The sequence below is a fragment of the Ipomoea triloba genome, chromosome 14 (genome assembly GCF_003576645.1).
Source record: "Ipomoea triloba cultivar NCNSP0323 chromosome 14, ASM357664v1".
NCBI lineage: Eukaryota > Viridiplantae > Streptophyta > Magnoliopsida > Solanales > Convolvulaceae > Ipomoea > Ipomoea triloba.
Genome location: NC_044929.1, coordinates 3,311,094 through 3,324,312, shown reverse-complemented (window position 1 = coordinate 3,324,312; position 13,219 = coordinate 3,311,094). Strand labels below are relative to the sequence as shown.

At 34.9% G+C, this 13,219-nt stretch overlaps 2 protein-coding genes across 3 annotated transcripts; both read left to right on the top strand.

Moving 5' to 3' along the window:
* Positions 1-2,545: 2,545 nt before the first annotated feature.
* On the top strand, positions 2,546-9,674 carry LOC116005062. Of its 2 annotated transcripts, none has more exons than XM_031245291.1 (9): positions 2,546-2,719; positions 3,660-3,805; positions 5,285-5,446; positions 5,566-5,671; positions 5,878-6,060; positions 6,915-7,080; positions 7,595-7,917; positions 8,548-8,637; positions 9,009-9,674. In XM_031245291.1, the coding sequence occupies exons 2-9, from the start codon at positions 3,791-3,793 to the stop codon at positions 9,077-9,079; spliced, it is 1,116 nt and encodes a 371-aa protein (XP_031101151.1). In that variant the 5' UTR covers positions 2,546-2,719; positions 3,660-3,790; the 3' UTR covers positions 9,080-9,674. The 2 variants fall into 2 exon arrangements, with proteins under 2 accessions (XP_031101151.1, XP_031101150.1); XM_031245290.1 differs by having other exon boundaries at positions 9,006-9,674.
* Positions 9,675-10,553: 879 nt separating this feature from the next.
* LOC116005300 (40S ribosomal protein S9-2) lies at positions 10,554-12,886 on the top strand. Its single transcript, XM_031245569.1, has 3 exons — positions 10,554-10,696; positions 11,396-11,777; positions 12,419-12,886. Exons 1-3 carry the CDS (start codon positions 10,669-10,671, stop codon positions 12,600-12,602), a joined length of 594 nt encoding a protein of 197 aa, XP_031101429.1. The 5' UTR covers positions 10,554-10,668; the 3' UTR covers positions 12,603-12,886.
* The last annotated feature ends 333 nt before the right edge of the window (positions 12,887-13,219 follow it).

Here is a 13,219-nt window from a genome sequence, read left to right as displayed (position 1 = left end):
CCTTTATGCAATTAATTACGAATTGAACATCAAGATTAACAATGGATCCCTAATCCAAACCCATAAACGAACTACTCTCGCATGATGGGAGTAAACAAAACAAAGCAATAATTAATAACCATAAACATTGCAAGAAAGTAATAAAGGAATAAGAGAACTTAACTGATAAAGAACAAATCCAATCTTCAATCTTTGATTCCAATCTTGAAATAAAATAATCTAATGTAAAACTAGTCTAAACTATGCTGGGGAAAATATAAACTAAAAACTAGGGTTCAGAACTCTGTAAGGGAACCTCCTCAATTGTAGAGAATAGGTAAAATATATAGGAGGTAGATGGGCCTTGGCCCATTAGGCATCTTTCAATTCTTTTCCAACTTGTATTCTTCCTTGTAATTTGCTTTTCTTCCAGAACTTGTCTAAAATGTTCCAATATTCTTACTTTGTTGTTCCTTGTAGATAATTCAGCACTTGGACAATATAACACACAAACAATTTCCAATTTCACTAGGATACATAAAATAACCTTCAAAACAACTAGAATAAGGGGTGAATAATTATACAAAATAGCAAATATCACTTTTCCTCCCACTTTTTAATTTGTGAGACACGGCAGAAAGATTTTAGATTTCTGATCACCTAAAAGTGATTAAAAATTTGAAACTTTTGGTCGCAAACTACTCCAATCACTTTTCTGACCTAGGTTTTGCTGGCCTGCCCCGTTCCGCCAGCGGGCCCCCGCCACCCGACATTTGTTTCTCTTGTTCTAAAGTTGTTAGTTTGTTACTTTGTTAAGTTTTACCATTTGTTCCTTCAAAAAAAAAGTTTTACCATTTGTTCCTTCAAAAAAAAAGTTTTACCATTTGTAGACTATAAAAATAATTAAAATAACTTGTTACATAACAGAAGTACTAATTTTAAAACATTAAACAATAATTCTAAAGTTCATCAAACATTTTACACACACACACATATAATAATAATAATAATAATAATAATAATAGTAATAAAATGACTTTGGCACGCTGGCCGACAAGCCTGTGTGGCCCACCAAGCTAGCTTACCCCGCCAAGTCTACGGGACGGGCTAAAAAAGCCTGCTCTTTGGTTGGTTTTTATTTTTGAAACTCACCCCTACCTAAGTAGAGAAAAGAAATAATTGTGTCAGGAAAAAAATTGGGCCTGCTTGGTGCGCTCAACTCGCATATACAGTCTCACCTGTTTTTCTCTCTCTCTTCGCGCGGGTCCTACAAAAGAACTCTGATTACTGCAAATTTATTTTCTTTTCTTCCTACTCCCTCTCTCATCCATCTCACCATCTCTCTCCTCCTCCTCCTCCTCCAACAACAACAACAACAACAACAATAATAATATACTTGTTCCAAAAGGAGGGTTGAGTGAGTAGAGCATTATTCTCGTATTAGAAGATCATAAGTACAATTATTGCCAATACCTCTTAGTCAAGTTTGTTGTTGTGAGTTTCTCTCGTCATTTAAAAACTAAAAAATAATAATTTACTTAATCTATAAGCTTTTGTATACTTTATATACTATGTATTGGTCAAAATAACTCTAATCTCTAACTTTAACTTTTTTTTTTGATAATTTCCAAATCATTTTCTTTTGTATTTTATAAAATTTTGTCCATAAGTGAAGTAAATAGTGTAATCGAGTTTCTTAATTAAAAACATCTCTACCTAAGTCCCTTAAATATGTTTTTTAAAAAAAAGGATAAATCTTACCGTAACTTGTCTAGTAGGTTATTGTTGATATGGCGAGCATGTGGACTTCTTGTGTTGATTTCGAACCTAAGTGTAAAATTATTATTATTTAATTTTGAATATAATTTATTAATATAAAATTTAAAATTTTACTTTTTCTTTTGAAAGACAATCGTCAGCAAATTGCTGGAAGTCATCTTCCTTGTTAGACAACCACAATTATCCAAAAACTCGATAGCCATGGTTCTCACAGTGATAGTCATAGATGTGGAGGTCCAAATTTGAAATATTGAACCCAAGGTGACCATCATTCTAGAGGTTGATAGAGGTGGGTGACTTTGATCCCCAAAATTAGCGAAGGTGATCATCTTAGTCGGATAATAAATAGGTAGCCATCATGATTGTCAGTTTGGATAATCACAGTTGTCCAATATGAAAGACAATTGCTCGCAATTAGTCATGACTGTCTTCAATTTTTTTATATAAAATTTATATGTATACATAAAAAAAAAACATATTAAATTTTACACTTAGAATTTACATTATCACAAGAAATTAACATAGTTGCCAAATAAATAATAACCTACTAAACATGTTATCATAGGGTTTCACAGCACTTCTTTTTTTAACCAATTTAAGAAATATAAGTGATTTTTTTTTTATAATTAAGGACTCAATTGCATTATTGCTCTACTTATAACACCATTTGACTCATTTTTCAAAAATGAAAAAAAAAAAATACAAACAAACAAACAAAGAAGAAAAGACACGACCATATAGCGCAAAAATATCCTTTAATTCTACTACTAACGCAGTAACACTGTTCTCCTTTCACTCTCTCGCTAAATACAGCTTTGTACTTAGCTCCAAAATCTCTCTCTCTCTCTCTCTCTCTCTCTCTCTCTCTGAGTTTGCTCAACACCGGCAGCTCCTCGCCGCCACCATTCCGTCCTTCCGACTTCACAGCTTATAATCACTCTTTGGCCGGTCTTGTCTACACGTATGCATCTCCGTGACATTCTTAATGAATTTTTTTGAATTTGCTTCTGAATTTCAAAGTTGGAGTTGCCTGCTAATGATATGTTGTTAGGGTTTATGTGCGTGTTTATTGTTTGATGGAGCTTAGAATTACAGTGATGGATTAAATTCAGTTGTTTAGCCTACTGCTGGGATGATTTTCACTTTTAACTTGTATCCTGTGAACTGAATGTATAATCTATGTAATTATTGTGTCCAATTAATCCGGAGCTGAGGAGATGTGCAATGGAAATGCATTTAATTGTCTTGTAAAAATTTCATAGCTGTTTTAAATTGAAAAATTTTGAGCATTTTCCTCACTTTTTTGGGTAATTCTTTTGGAATAGGAAGAGTTGCAAGTTTGTGGCATGTCTCAAATTAGTGTTGTGAGGCTGACGTGGTTGACATTAGCATGTGGTAGAAGTGGTGTGAGGGTTCCATTAGTATCTTACTTGTAAGTAATTGTGTGCCTGAAGCTGAAAATTCTCGATTTGTTTTGTGGAAGCTGATAAATCTTTCTTTCATGGATATAATTACATGCTTCCTCCTTATAAGTTGCTTCTTTTTCATTCTTTGATCAGTTCTTTTAACATAAGGTTTGTTTGTTTTTTTAAGTACTAATTTGATTGAGCATACAACCTGCTAATCTTTTGAGGTGTTAATCTGGTTTTTGAAGACCATACATTCTCATGGGACACAGGGAAGTGGGTTACATAAGAGAGATGTAAATATGTTTCTGAAGGTTGATGTCACCATTTTTTTTGGCATGTTTAACTAAAGTGAGATTGCTTGATGTTTTGCTTAGACAAAAATAGACTCTTGTTCTGTTCCTGAAAATTTAAATGTAAAAGTAAACAGTTGTGTGCTGTGTTCTCGCCATCTGACTGTTATCTTTTTTTTTTTTTGTTTCTTTTCCTTTCCAGGTTAGAGTACTTCTACTTAATGTCTTCAGTCTTATTAGAAGCAGGGATTGTTAAAATGAAGCATCTTCTATCTTGTTGCTCTGAATTATTGAATATTCATGGAGATATTTAATGTGCTTTCACTTGGCTAAATGAAGACTTCACAGGTTGTTACCTTAACACTTCTAAAAAGTTACATTTTTATGTTTCTTGTTAATGCTTATTGCTTAATGTTTTCCCCTCCAACAAGCAAATAAACATATTGCCTCCTATTTTTTGGTCCACAAGTAATTATCTGCTTTGTCCTTTGCTAAGGGGCCTTTAGGAAATGTTTCTATTCTTCACAAGAACAAATACACTTTGGTAAAGAAAAAAAAAAAAAGAAAAGAAAAACAAGAGAGAATCTATTTCATATTTGTTTGACCCAAAACTGAGGAACTGGAAGAATGGTGAGTACAAAAACCAAATAACAAATAATTCAGGCAAAAGGATGAAAAGAGAAAGGAGAAGAATAAGTTTTATTCTCTGACCCCATTACATGAACTTATTCATTTATTTATTTAGAAAAATTCTTCCATGCGGATTCGTAAAAATACTAGATACTAAAAATAGTAAGGGGTGGGGTACATTATGTAATTTGACAAAATTGAAGGAATTGGTTCAATTTTGCTTCTTGCTGCTTTGCCTGCTTCATATTATGGTGGCTATGTTTTTTTTTTGTGGCGCTACTTGGTCTTTTCTCCTGTAAATTAAAATGCCATAAGATCTCAATTCAAGATAAATTAATGAGGAAGTAGCCTTTGATCAGTAGATCATTTAGAACTTCAGAAGATGGTCAAGGTAGCTTGGCCCCTCCCTATCCTTAGCTGCCCTTAAAACTTCCAGAAGGGCTGACCAATGTTCACACTCAAATTACAAAATGTACCCAATCCCTTACTATTTTTAGTATTCAGCATGGTTATGATCAGCATGAAAGCAACTGTCATTTATTTATTGTTATTATTATTATTTGACGAAAAAATGGAAAAAATTAAAACAAAAACATTATCAAATTGTCTATCAGAATCAGAAAAAAAAAAAAAAAATCAATCAAACAAACAAACAAACAAATGCCCAAATGGCCCCTAAATTTTCAATTGCTGACCTTCAATTTCTTGTTTATCAGTGGCAACCACTTGCTCTTAAGGATCAAAGTATTTTAAAGTTTATATTATGAAATTTAAAATTACAAGGACATAGTTTACTTTACATGCATTGATTGCACATCCTTGAATATTGTGCATAATGAAGTAGATTTTTTTGGTTTATGTTTTCCATTTTTCCAGAATTTTTTTTTCCAGAAACTAAATGCAATTTTGGGTAGATGCCTTTTTCCTGCCTTGTTTTTATCAGTATTATTAAATTTTTAATGTTAAATGATTTTTGAGATTAATGCTTGCTGCCTGCCAATCAGTTGAAGAACCATATTGATTGATTCTATGCCAAACATTGTCACGCCATTCATTGAGTGCTTTTCTTCAGCTTTATGGTATCACATACAAAATATGCTTTCAAATTATTGATGTGGAGACATTCTGATTCCAAAGTTGACTATTTACATTTCAAACCATTGTGTTTATTTATCAATGACTTTTAAGAACTTGCAGGACACACAAAAAACACAAGAGAAACAACCTTCAACCCAAGTCTCACATGACTCCCAAAATGACCAACAGAACAATACAACGGAGAATCCTGTTGCAGATTCGGGATCAGTTTATGCAACTGGCAATGAAAACAGGAAAGTTTCACGGGAAGATATTGAGCTCGTAAGATAGACCATTCCTTTAGATTCTCTATAGCCTTTCTTTTTTCATTATTTTTTGCAACTTCAAAGCTTGCGGAAACATTTATATATGACTTTACATGACAATTGTTCTTGGTGTAGGTTCAAAACTTGATTGAGAGGTGTTTGCAATTGTATATGAATAGAGATGAAGTGGTTAAAACACTTCTAAACCGTGCAAGGATAGACCCTGGATTTACAACTCTAGGTCAGTATCATTATGCTAGGTAAAGAAGTTGTTCGTGGTTGGTTGTCAGTGCACTATGCCTTGGCTGCATACTTTATTTTTGCTGTCTTATTAGTTATTACCACACTGTTATCATGTGACTACTGCTTATAACTATAGGTGATTAGATAATTTTCATGTTAGGCTTTCGATTGTAGTTTTTATGATATATTTCCTTCTATGTACAGTGTGGCAAAAGTTGGAAGAAGAAAATGCTGATTTTTTTCGGGCTTACTACATAAGATTGAAACTGAAGAAACAAATCATAATGTTCAATCACTTGCTTGAGCATCAGTATCATCTAATGAAATATCCAGGACCCCCAAAGGTTCCATTAGCTCCAATTCAAAATGGGATTAATACCATGCCAGGTAAACTTATGTCATTAATATCTTCGAAATTATCAGTATAACTGTATACTTGAATATCATGGACACATCTAGTGGAGTTATACCTATCCCAAATCAATTTTTGGTTATTTGGTTTTTGGCAAAAGGAGTGTGTTTCATATTACTTGCCGTATTTTGGCTAGACTGCTGGATAGTTTAATATTTAGTATTGTTGTGCTGTGCAGCTATGCTTGTGGATGTTCTATTGATAATTGAATTTTTTGAAATTGAGGGATTGAAAGGTCTGGTGGGTGGCAAATAGCCATCCCCCACCATTTAGGCAGAAGCAAAATATGGAGAAACCAAAGAACGAGAGAATATATGAATAATGATATATTGTATTTCTGTGTATTGAACTATACAAAGATCCTATATTTATAGAAACATTGGGCTAAGCAACTTCTACTAGGAATAGGAAACCAAGCCCACTCCGGCAAGGAATGGGACTAAGGTTTCCTATTATTCAACAGAATTTGATGTTTTTAAATGCACAACCATTTCTAGCTCATTTCTTAAAAATATAAACTGAACTGTTGGACTGGAATGGAGATATAATGACCTTCTTTGGGAGTAGAATAACAGTTTCATTGGAGAGTTCAACTTCAGGCTGACACCTGACAGTAGTTGCTAACTTTACTTCCTCCTTTCCTTTGGCCTTCTGTTGGATGATTTCATCACTTCCAAGAATGTATAGTATTTTGGGAAATGATAACACCATACAAAAAATTGTTACTGTCAGGCGAAGCACATACTACTACTTATTACATACTTGTGAAGCATGGATTGTTGTCTACTCTGTTATTGTTGTGATTCAGTGACACTTGTCTTCAGTGCAGTCAACAATTTACCCATGGGATATCCTGTTCTGCAACAACCTCCAGTTCCAGCTGCAGGTCAACCTCACATGGATTCAATGGGCATATCTAGCTGCCATGTGGTGAATGGGGTGCCTGCACCAAGCAACTTCCATCCAAATCCAATGCGGATGAATTCTGGAAATGAGTAAGAATCCATTGTTCTTCAGGCCGCCTTTGATTCTGTGTTCAACATTAAACTTATAAAAACATCAATAATTGGTTGTTCGGCCATGTTCTCTTCTGTCATATAATCATATCTTCTGTTTGTATAGTGTTGTGTTTGTCTTGCTGCACATACTGGCACAATGCTCAAGATGTACACGTTCTATCTATCTATGTTCTTGTCTTGAACATCTGCATTTTTCATTATTTCTAATCATCTGTGCATTATGCTATGGCAATCTGCTTGGACTCGAGATCCTGTGTTAGTAGTTCAATTATACATAGTACCCATTGAGTTTGGAATCAGGGGATGTTGCTCCATTCCACTTATCTAAAGAGCATGAAAAACAAGACAGTTGTTGCCTTTTCTTTTGAAACTAATCATATTTCTAAATCTAGCCAAGTTTTGTATACTTAAGATTGTTTTGGACTTTGTGGCTATTGCATATATTACAGCTCTGACAAATGATATTCTTCTATACTTTCTTTGTTTGTAGTATGGTGATTGAAACCAGTGCACCAGATGTATCAGCAGCTGCTCTACCAAGTAATGCCATTTCATCTATGCCAGATATGCCTGTAAGCCCCACACAAGCAGCCTCCAGTGGTCATTTCCCCTTTACTGCATCAGAGATATCTGGGATGGGAGTAGATACATCTGCCCTTGACACAGCATTTGCATCTGATGCTAGCTCAGTAGGGTTACAGCTCCCTACTGATAATGGAACTGGAAATTCTAGAGATTTCCTCAGATCCTTGGCTCAGATTCCTTGGAATTTCAGTCTTTCAGACCTAACAGCAGATTTACCAAACTTGGGAGGTAATTTAGGTGAATCCTTGAAGTGGCCACCAATTGCCATGATTGTTTATAAAACAAGACTTGGTGTCACAATGATGAACTTGCTTTATTAATTATTACCATATGGTAGTATGACAATGCCTTGTTTCACTTTGAAATATGGGGTCCTTACCTAAGCACTTTAATTTGTTGGTAATTCAGTAATTGCACATCTTTCTCATTATATATATATATATATATACATATATAGCAAATGGAATTTGATAGAGTAACAACAACAGCAACTATTATAGTAATATCAATCACCATGGTGGTGATAGAAAATGTTGATGCATATTGTAACAGTGTTTTTTAACCTTGTTATATTTAGAATTGTTCCTGCACTATAAATGATTCTATTCTATAAGCTTTATATTTGATGTGGTCAAGTAGAAATTCAATAGTTGGCTTGTGTTCTCATCTCACAGTGTCAGAGATCATTCAATCACTTGATTATCTGTACCTAAAACAATTAATGGTTTGCCTTCATCAAGGGCATATCTGATTATCTGTCATGATAAATGGCTTTTTAAAGGCTTTGAATGGCTGGTCACAATCCTGGTTACACTATTATTCTAATTCGTGGTAATTGTTACCTGATACTAATTGCAGATCTAGGAGCTCTTGGAAATGACACTGGCTCACCCTTTTTCAATTCTGATTCAGATATTCTACTTGATTCTCCAGAGCAAGACGACTTAGGTGAGAACTGTTCCATTCTTGCAATCTTGCCTATAAATTCATAGTAAACGAATGGACAAAACAATTTGGTATATATTTTTGTTAAGAATTCTTACTGCCTCCGCTGAGTCTTTGTTACTTGTTTCTCCAAAAATAATGTTGACTTTCTTGAAGACAAACTTAACTATTCATTAAGCATTACCACATAAGCATTTATCCGGGGACAAACACTTTGTATCCCCTCCATTTTCTTCCTCGCATTTTCCACCCGTCCAAAAATAGCATTAGACCTCTCAAGTTGTAGTTCAATTGATCAAGCAACCAAAACTGGTGCTTCATGATGCTTTTCAGCTAATTCGTCTCATGATATCTGTTTCGCTTTGTTGTAGTAGATGAGTTCTTCGTTGATTCCATCCCTGGCCCGGGCCCAACGGGACCTCAATCAGACGAAGAAAATCCCTAGCCAAGTTGGCATATAACGGTGCCCTCGAAATTCTGAAGAATAAGTGGAGCAATACAATGATTACAGAGAGACATCTAGCATAGAGAAGAATGCTTACCACTTACCAGGTTTTACTGTCCTAGACTTAGTTTAACTATTTAGACATTTTAGCTTCCAAAGCCGGTATTAGTGTTTTAGCTTTAATATCTTCCGAACTAAGCTATACTCTAGGTATGGGTTCAAATCAATGAAAACGAGCTGAATCTTCACCGTGCATTCTGCTCACCCGAAAGATGATATATTTCCGGAGCTTGGTTAGATTATTGCAGTACTGAGGTCGTCTGTAGAACTAGGTCTTCTTAGTGTGAATTGGTGCAGAACTTAGGGCTTTGAATTTCAGTTGATGAGATATGGCATGCCCAAATTGCACTCATCAAGGGGCATTTTGAGTTCATGGTGTAGCAGCTTTGATTCAATCACGGAGTATTTCTTTTTCTAAATTTGTAGGTTACAGCCTTACACTTTCCAAAGGCAATCTGTGGCATTTGTAAAGTACTTGAGTAAATGTTATTTTCATCAAATTTTTGTACTAATTAATGTGGTTTTTTTTTTTTTTTTTTTTTGAGTACTATTGACTCTGTTACAATGTAGTATATGTTCACAGCTACTTTCTCAACTAAATGAAACACAAAGAGCCAATATGGTCTCAACTGAGGCTCGAACCCACCCACTCCCATGTGGGGTGCAATCAGACTACAAAGTCTTTGGCATTAATGTGGTTTGTTATTTTCAAAAAAAGTGTGGTTTGTTCGTATAAACTCTACCTCTTGACTAAGTTTTCCGATCTAACCAAACACCATGTAGTTGCCATTTTTGACTCGGGTCTTGCAGCCAATTCCTGATCGTGTTTGATTGGGAAGGTCACTAAGAGCATCCTTATTAATGGAGTTTTTTACGATTTTTGAGGAGTTTTTGTAAGTATGATTAGGAAAGAGAAAATGGGAAGGGTGGAAAAAGAAACAAAGCAAATCTGAAAAAAAAAAATTTAAATAAAGCTATGTCGACGCACCCAAGTTTGACCAATTATGAATTTAAAAGTACGAATTTTGTACGTAAAATCAAATAACCAATTAATAATTGTCTTATGAATTTCTATGTCTTATGTTGTGAAATTTTGTGTTTACTAACACAAATTATGTACCTAAATCAATTAATCAAATTTGAAAAATAAGTATATACATGTGTTGTGATTTTTTGTATCTTGTGTTATGAAATTTTATACCTTACGAATATGAATTATATACCTTGTGGTTTCGATTCAGAGTCCATAATACTATGTAGATCGTGGTTCATGATATAAATTGCCGGATAAAGGGGCCGAAACCTCTACAATGGCCCAAGAAGCTCAAAATTTTTGACAACAGACTAACCACATCTGGCCCAAAGCATTTCGCTTTCAGCCCACTTAATTCCAGTTAGGGTTTAGCGTGGAAATTGTGATATATAATTGAATCTCAACTTCTTTGCTTCAAAACCCTCGTGTCAGCTCCAGAATTTTGCTTCTCCGCCGCAGATCGCCGAGCTGAGGTTCTGACCGGCGGTCGCTCAACATGGTTCACGTTTCCTTTTACCGCAACTGTAAGTATTTGCGATCTCTAATCTCTTCTCTCTCTCGTTTTATACTGTTAATGCCTGCTATTTCGAATTGCTTCCTTCTTTTTTTTCGCTGGAAATGCATCTGCTTTACCTATTTGTTTGGTTTTTTAATGTAATCTATTGTCAAAATTGTGATCTTGTTGAATACTCTTGGTAGATGTATAATGTATTAGTGTTCTTTGTGTTTATGTTTATTAGTCAATGTTTTGTTACATCTGACTGTAGACTTTTGGTGTTTATAAGGTTGCAAAGTATATACTCTGTTTGCGAGTTTTCTAATTATATGCTCATTCAAGTGGTATGTGTCTATGTGTGTGTATATGGATCTATTTTTGGTGAATAAAAATCATTGGCTTTTAGAAAATGTATATATAGATATCTGCTTTAGACAGTAGACTGTAGTTGTCTCTGAAATTGCAGATTAAATTTCAAGAAGCAAGTGAACTTTTTGGTTATACTGTCAGTGATGTAAATTTGGACATGTTATTGCCTGATTGTGATCACCCTAAAGGACGTAACAAATGCAAGCTCTAGTTATTGCATCTGAACTTATCTGCCATTTGTTGCCAGTTATTCTGATGATCATCCTCATATCATGAAAATATGAGATTCTAAGTACTAATAGTTTTTGTGAGGCTGTTAATTAATGAGATATGCATGCTATGGAATAATGGAATGTAGATGGAAAGACATTCAAGAAGCCACGTCGTCCATATGAGAAAGAGCGTTTGGATGCTGAGTTGAAGCTTGTGGGTGAGTATGGGCTTCGATGCAAGAGGGAGCTGTGGAGAGTTCAATATGCTTTGAGTCGTATTAGGAATAATGCAAGAATGCTTCTTACTCTTGATGAGAAGGACCCACGCAGGATCTTTGAGGGTGATGCACTCCTGAGGCGTATGAACAGATACGGCTTGCTGGATGAGAGCCAGAACAAACTTGATTATGTCCTTGCTCTCACTGTGGAGAACTTCCTTGAGCGCCGTCTGCAGACTTTGGTGTTTAAGGCTGGCATGGCAAAGTCAATCCATCATGCCAGAGTGCTCATTAGGCAAAGGCACATCAGGTATAAATGACTACCTTGTTGATTGTAGTTCTGTGCAAGCTTTAAGTGCTTAATCAATGTGCTGGCTTTAGAGCTGACTGCAATTTATGTGCTGAAAATTTGTCATGCTTATGCTTTGAATAAATTTAGGTGTTGAGAATAGTTTAGTTGCTTAGGCTTCAGCACTCTTGCACTACCTCTCAGAGCGCTAATTTCCTCAGTTTACAATCAAAGTTTTGTTGTTAGTCTCAATTGGCAATCTTGTGATACCTGTCAAATATGCTTTTTGTGTAACTGTGGCTTTGGAAAATGCTTTTTACCCAGACATTAGCAGAGGGAGAACATCATGTACCTTTTATGTGATGTTCAGGAAAACATATTACAAGTTTTATAGTAATGATTTATTGTTGTGTGCATTATTGAATGTATTTCGAATTACCATGAGCCATGTAAATTTTGTTTTTATTTTATCCACAACTTTGTTTTATACCAAATGAAATGCATCGACTTAGTAATGGTATTGCTGTTAGACTATTTAGTATTTTGATTGCAACTGTTCAGTCTAGCAGGAGGTTTATACTTTTTAGACATTTTGTTGGTTTTATGATTTTCCTCCATGGAATGTGTATTACATGTAATTTATTCCTGGGTTTGCACTTCAGGGTTGGAAGACAGGTGGTGAATGTTCCCTCCTTTATGGTCAGGCTCGACTCCCAGAAACACATTGATTTCTCACTCACCAGTCCATTTGGTGGCGGGCGCCCTGGTAGAGTGAAGAGAAAGAACCAAAAGGCTGCTGCCAAGAAGGCTGCTGGTGGAGATGGAGACGAAGAAGATGAAGAATGAGCTTCCACATCTCCTAGGGTAGAAGAATAGTGTCTTGTGCTCTATGTAGTTTTCTGTTGGGATGAAAGTAGACTTTGTTTTATGTTTATTACATGCAACAGTACGTATTTCCTATATTATCTGCAGTTTCATGGCTTGAGAGCTAGGAGGTTTTTGATCTTGTCATTACAAAGAGGTTTATGTCTAATTCTATGTTGGACTTATTTTTATATTTTTTTGTGATAGTATGTACTATGTAGTGAATGATTTGATTTGTTTCCATAAAATGTGTGTTTGAGCAAACAGTTTTGCTTCAAGGTGTAGTTGGACATGATTCGTTTTTGGTGTTGCCGACTGTTTATTGTCTATAGGTAGGTCATTGATTACATTACATTTTTCTTTTGTTTTGTTTTGAACCTCACTAGGTACATTTATGTACTACCTTTGTTCCATTTTGGTTGTTTGGTTCGTTTAACGAGGTTTGACTGAAGTTATTTGTAATTTAATTTTTCATAATATTAAGTTTAACGTTAATATATAAAATTTAGAGTCATTTTCATTTTTGGTTCCACTGTTATTGGGACATTGCCAACTTTAGTCTACTTTATTAATTTTTGCCATATTGCGGTCAGTCTTAT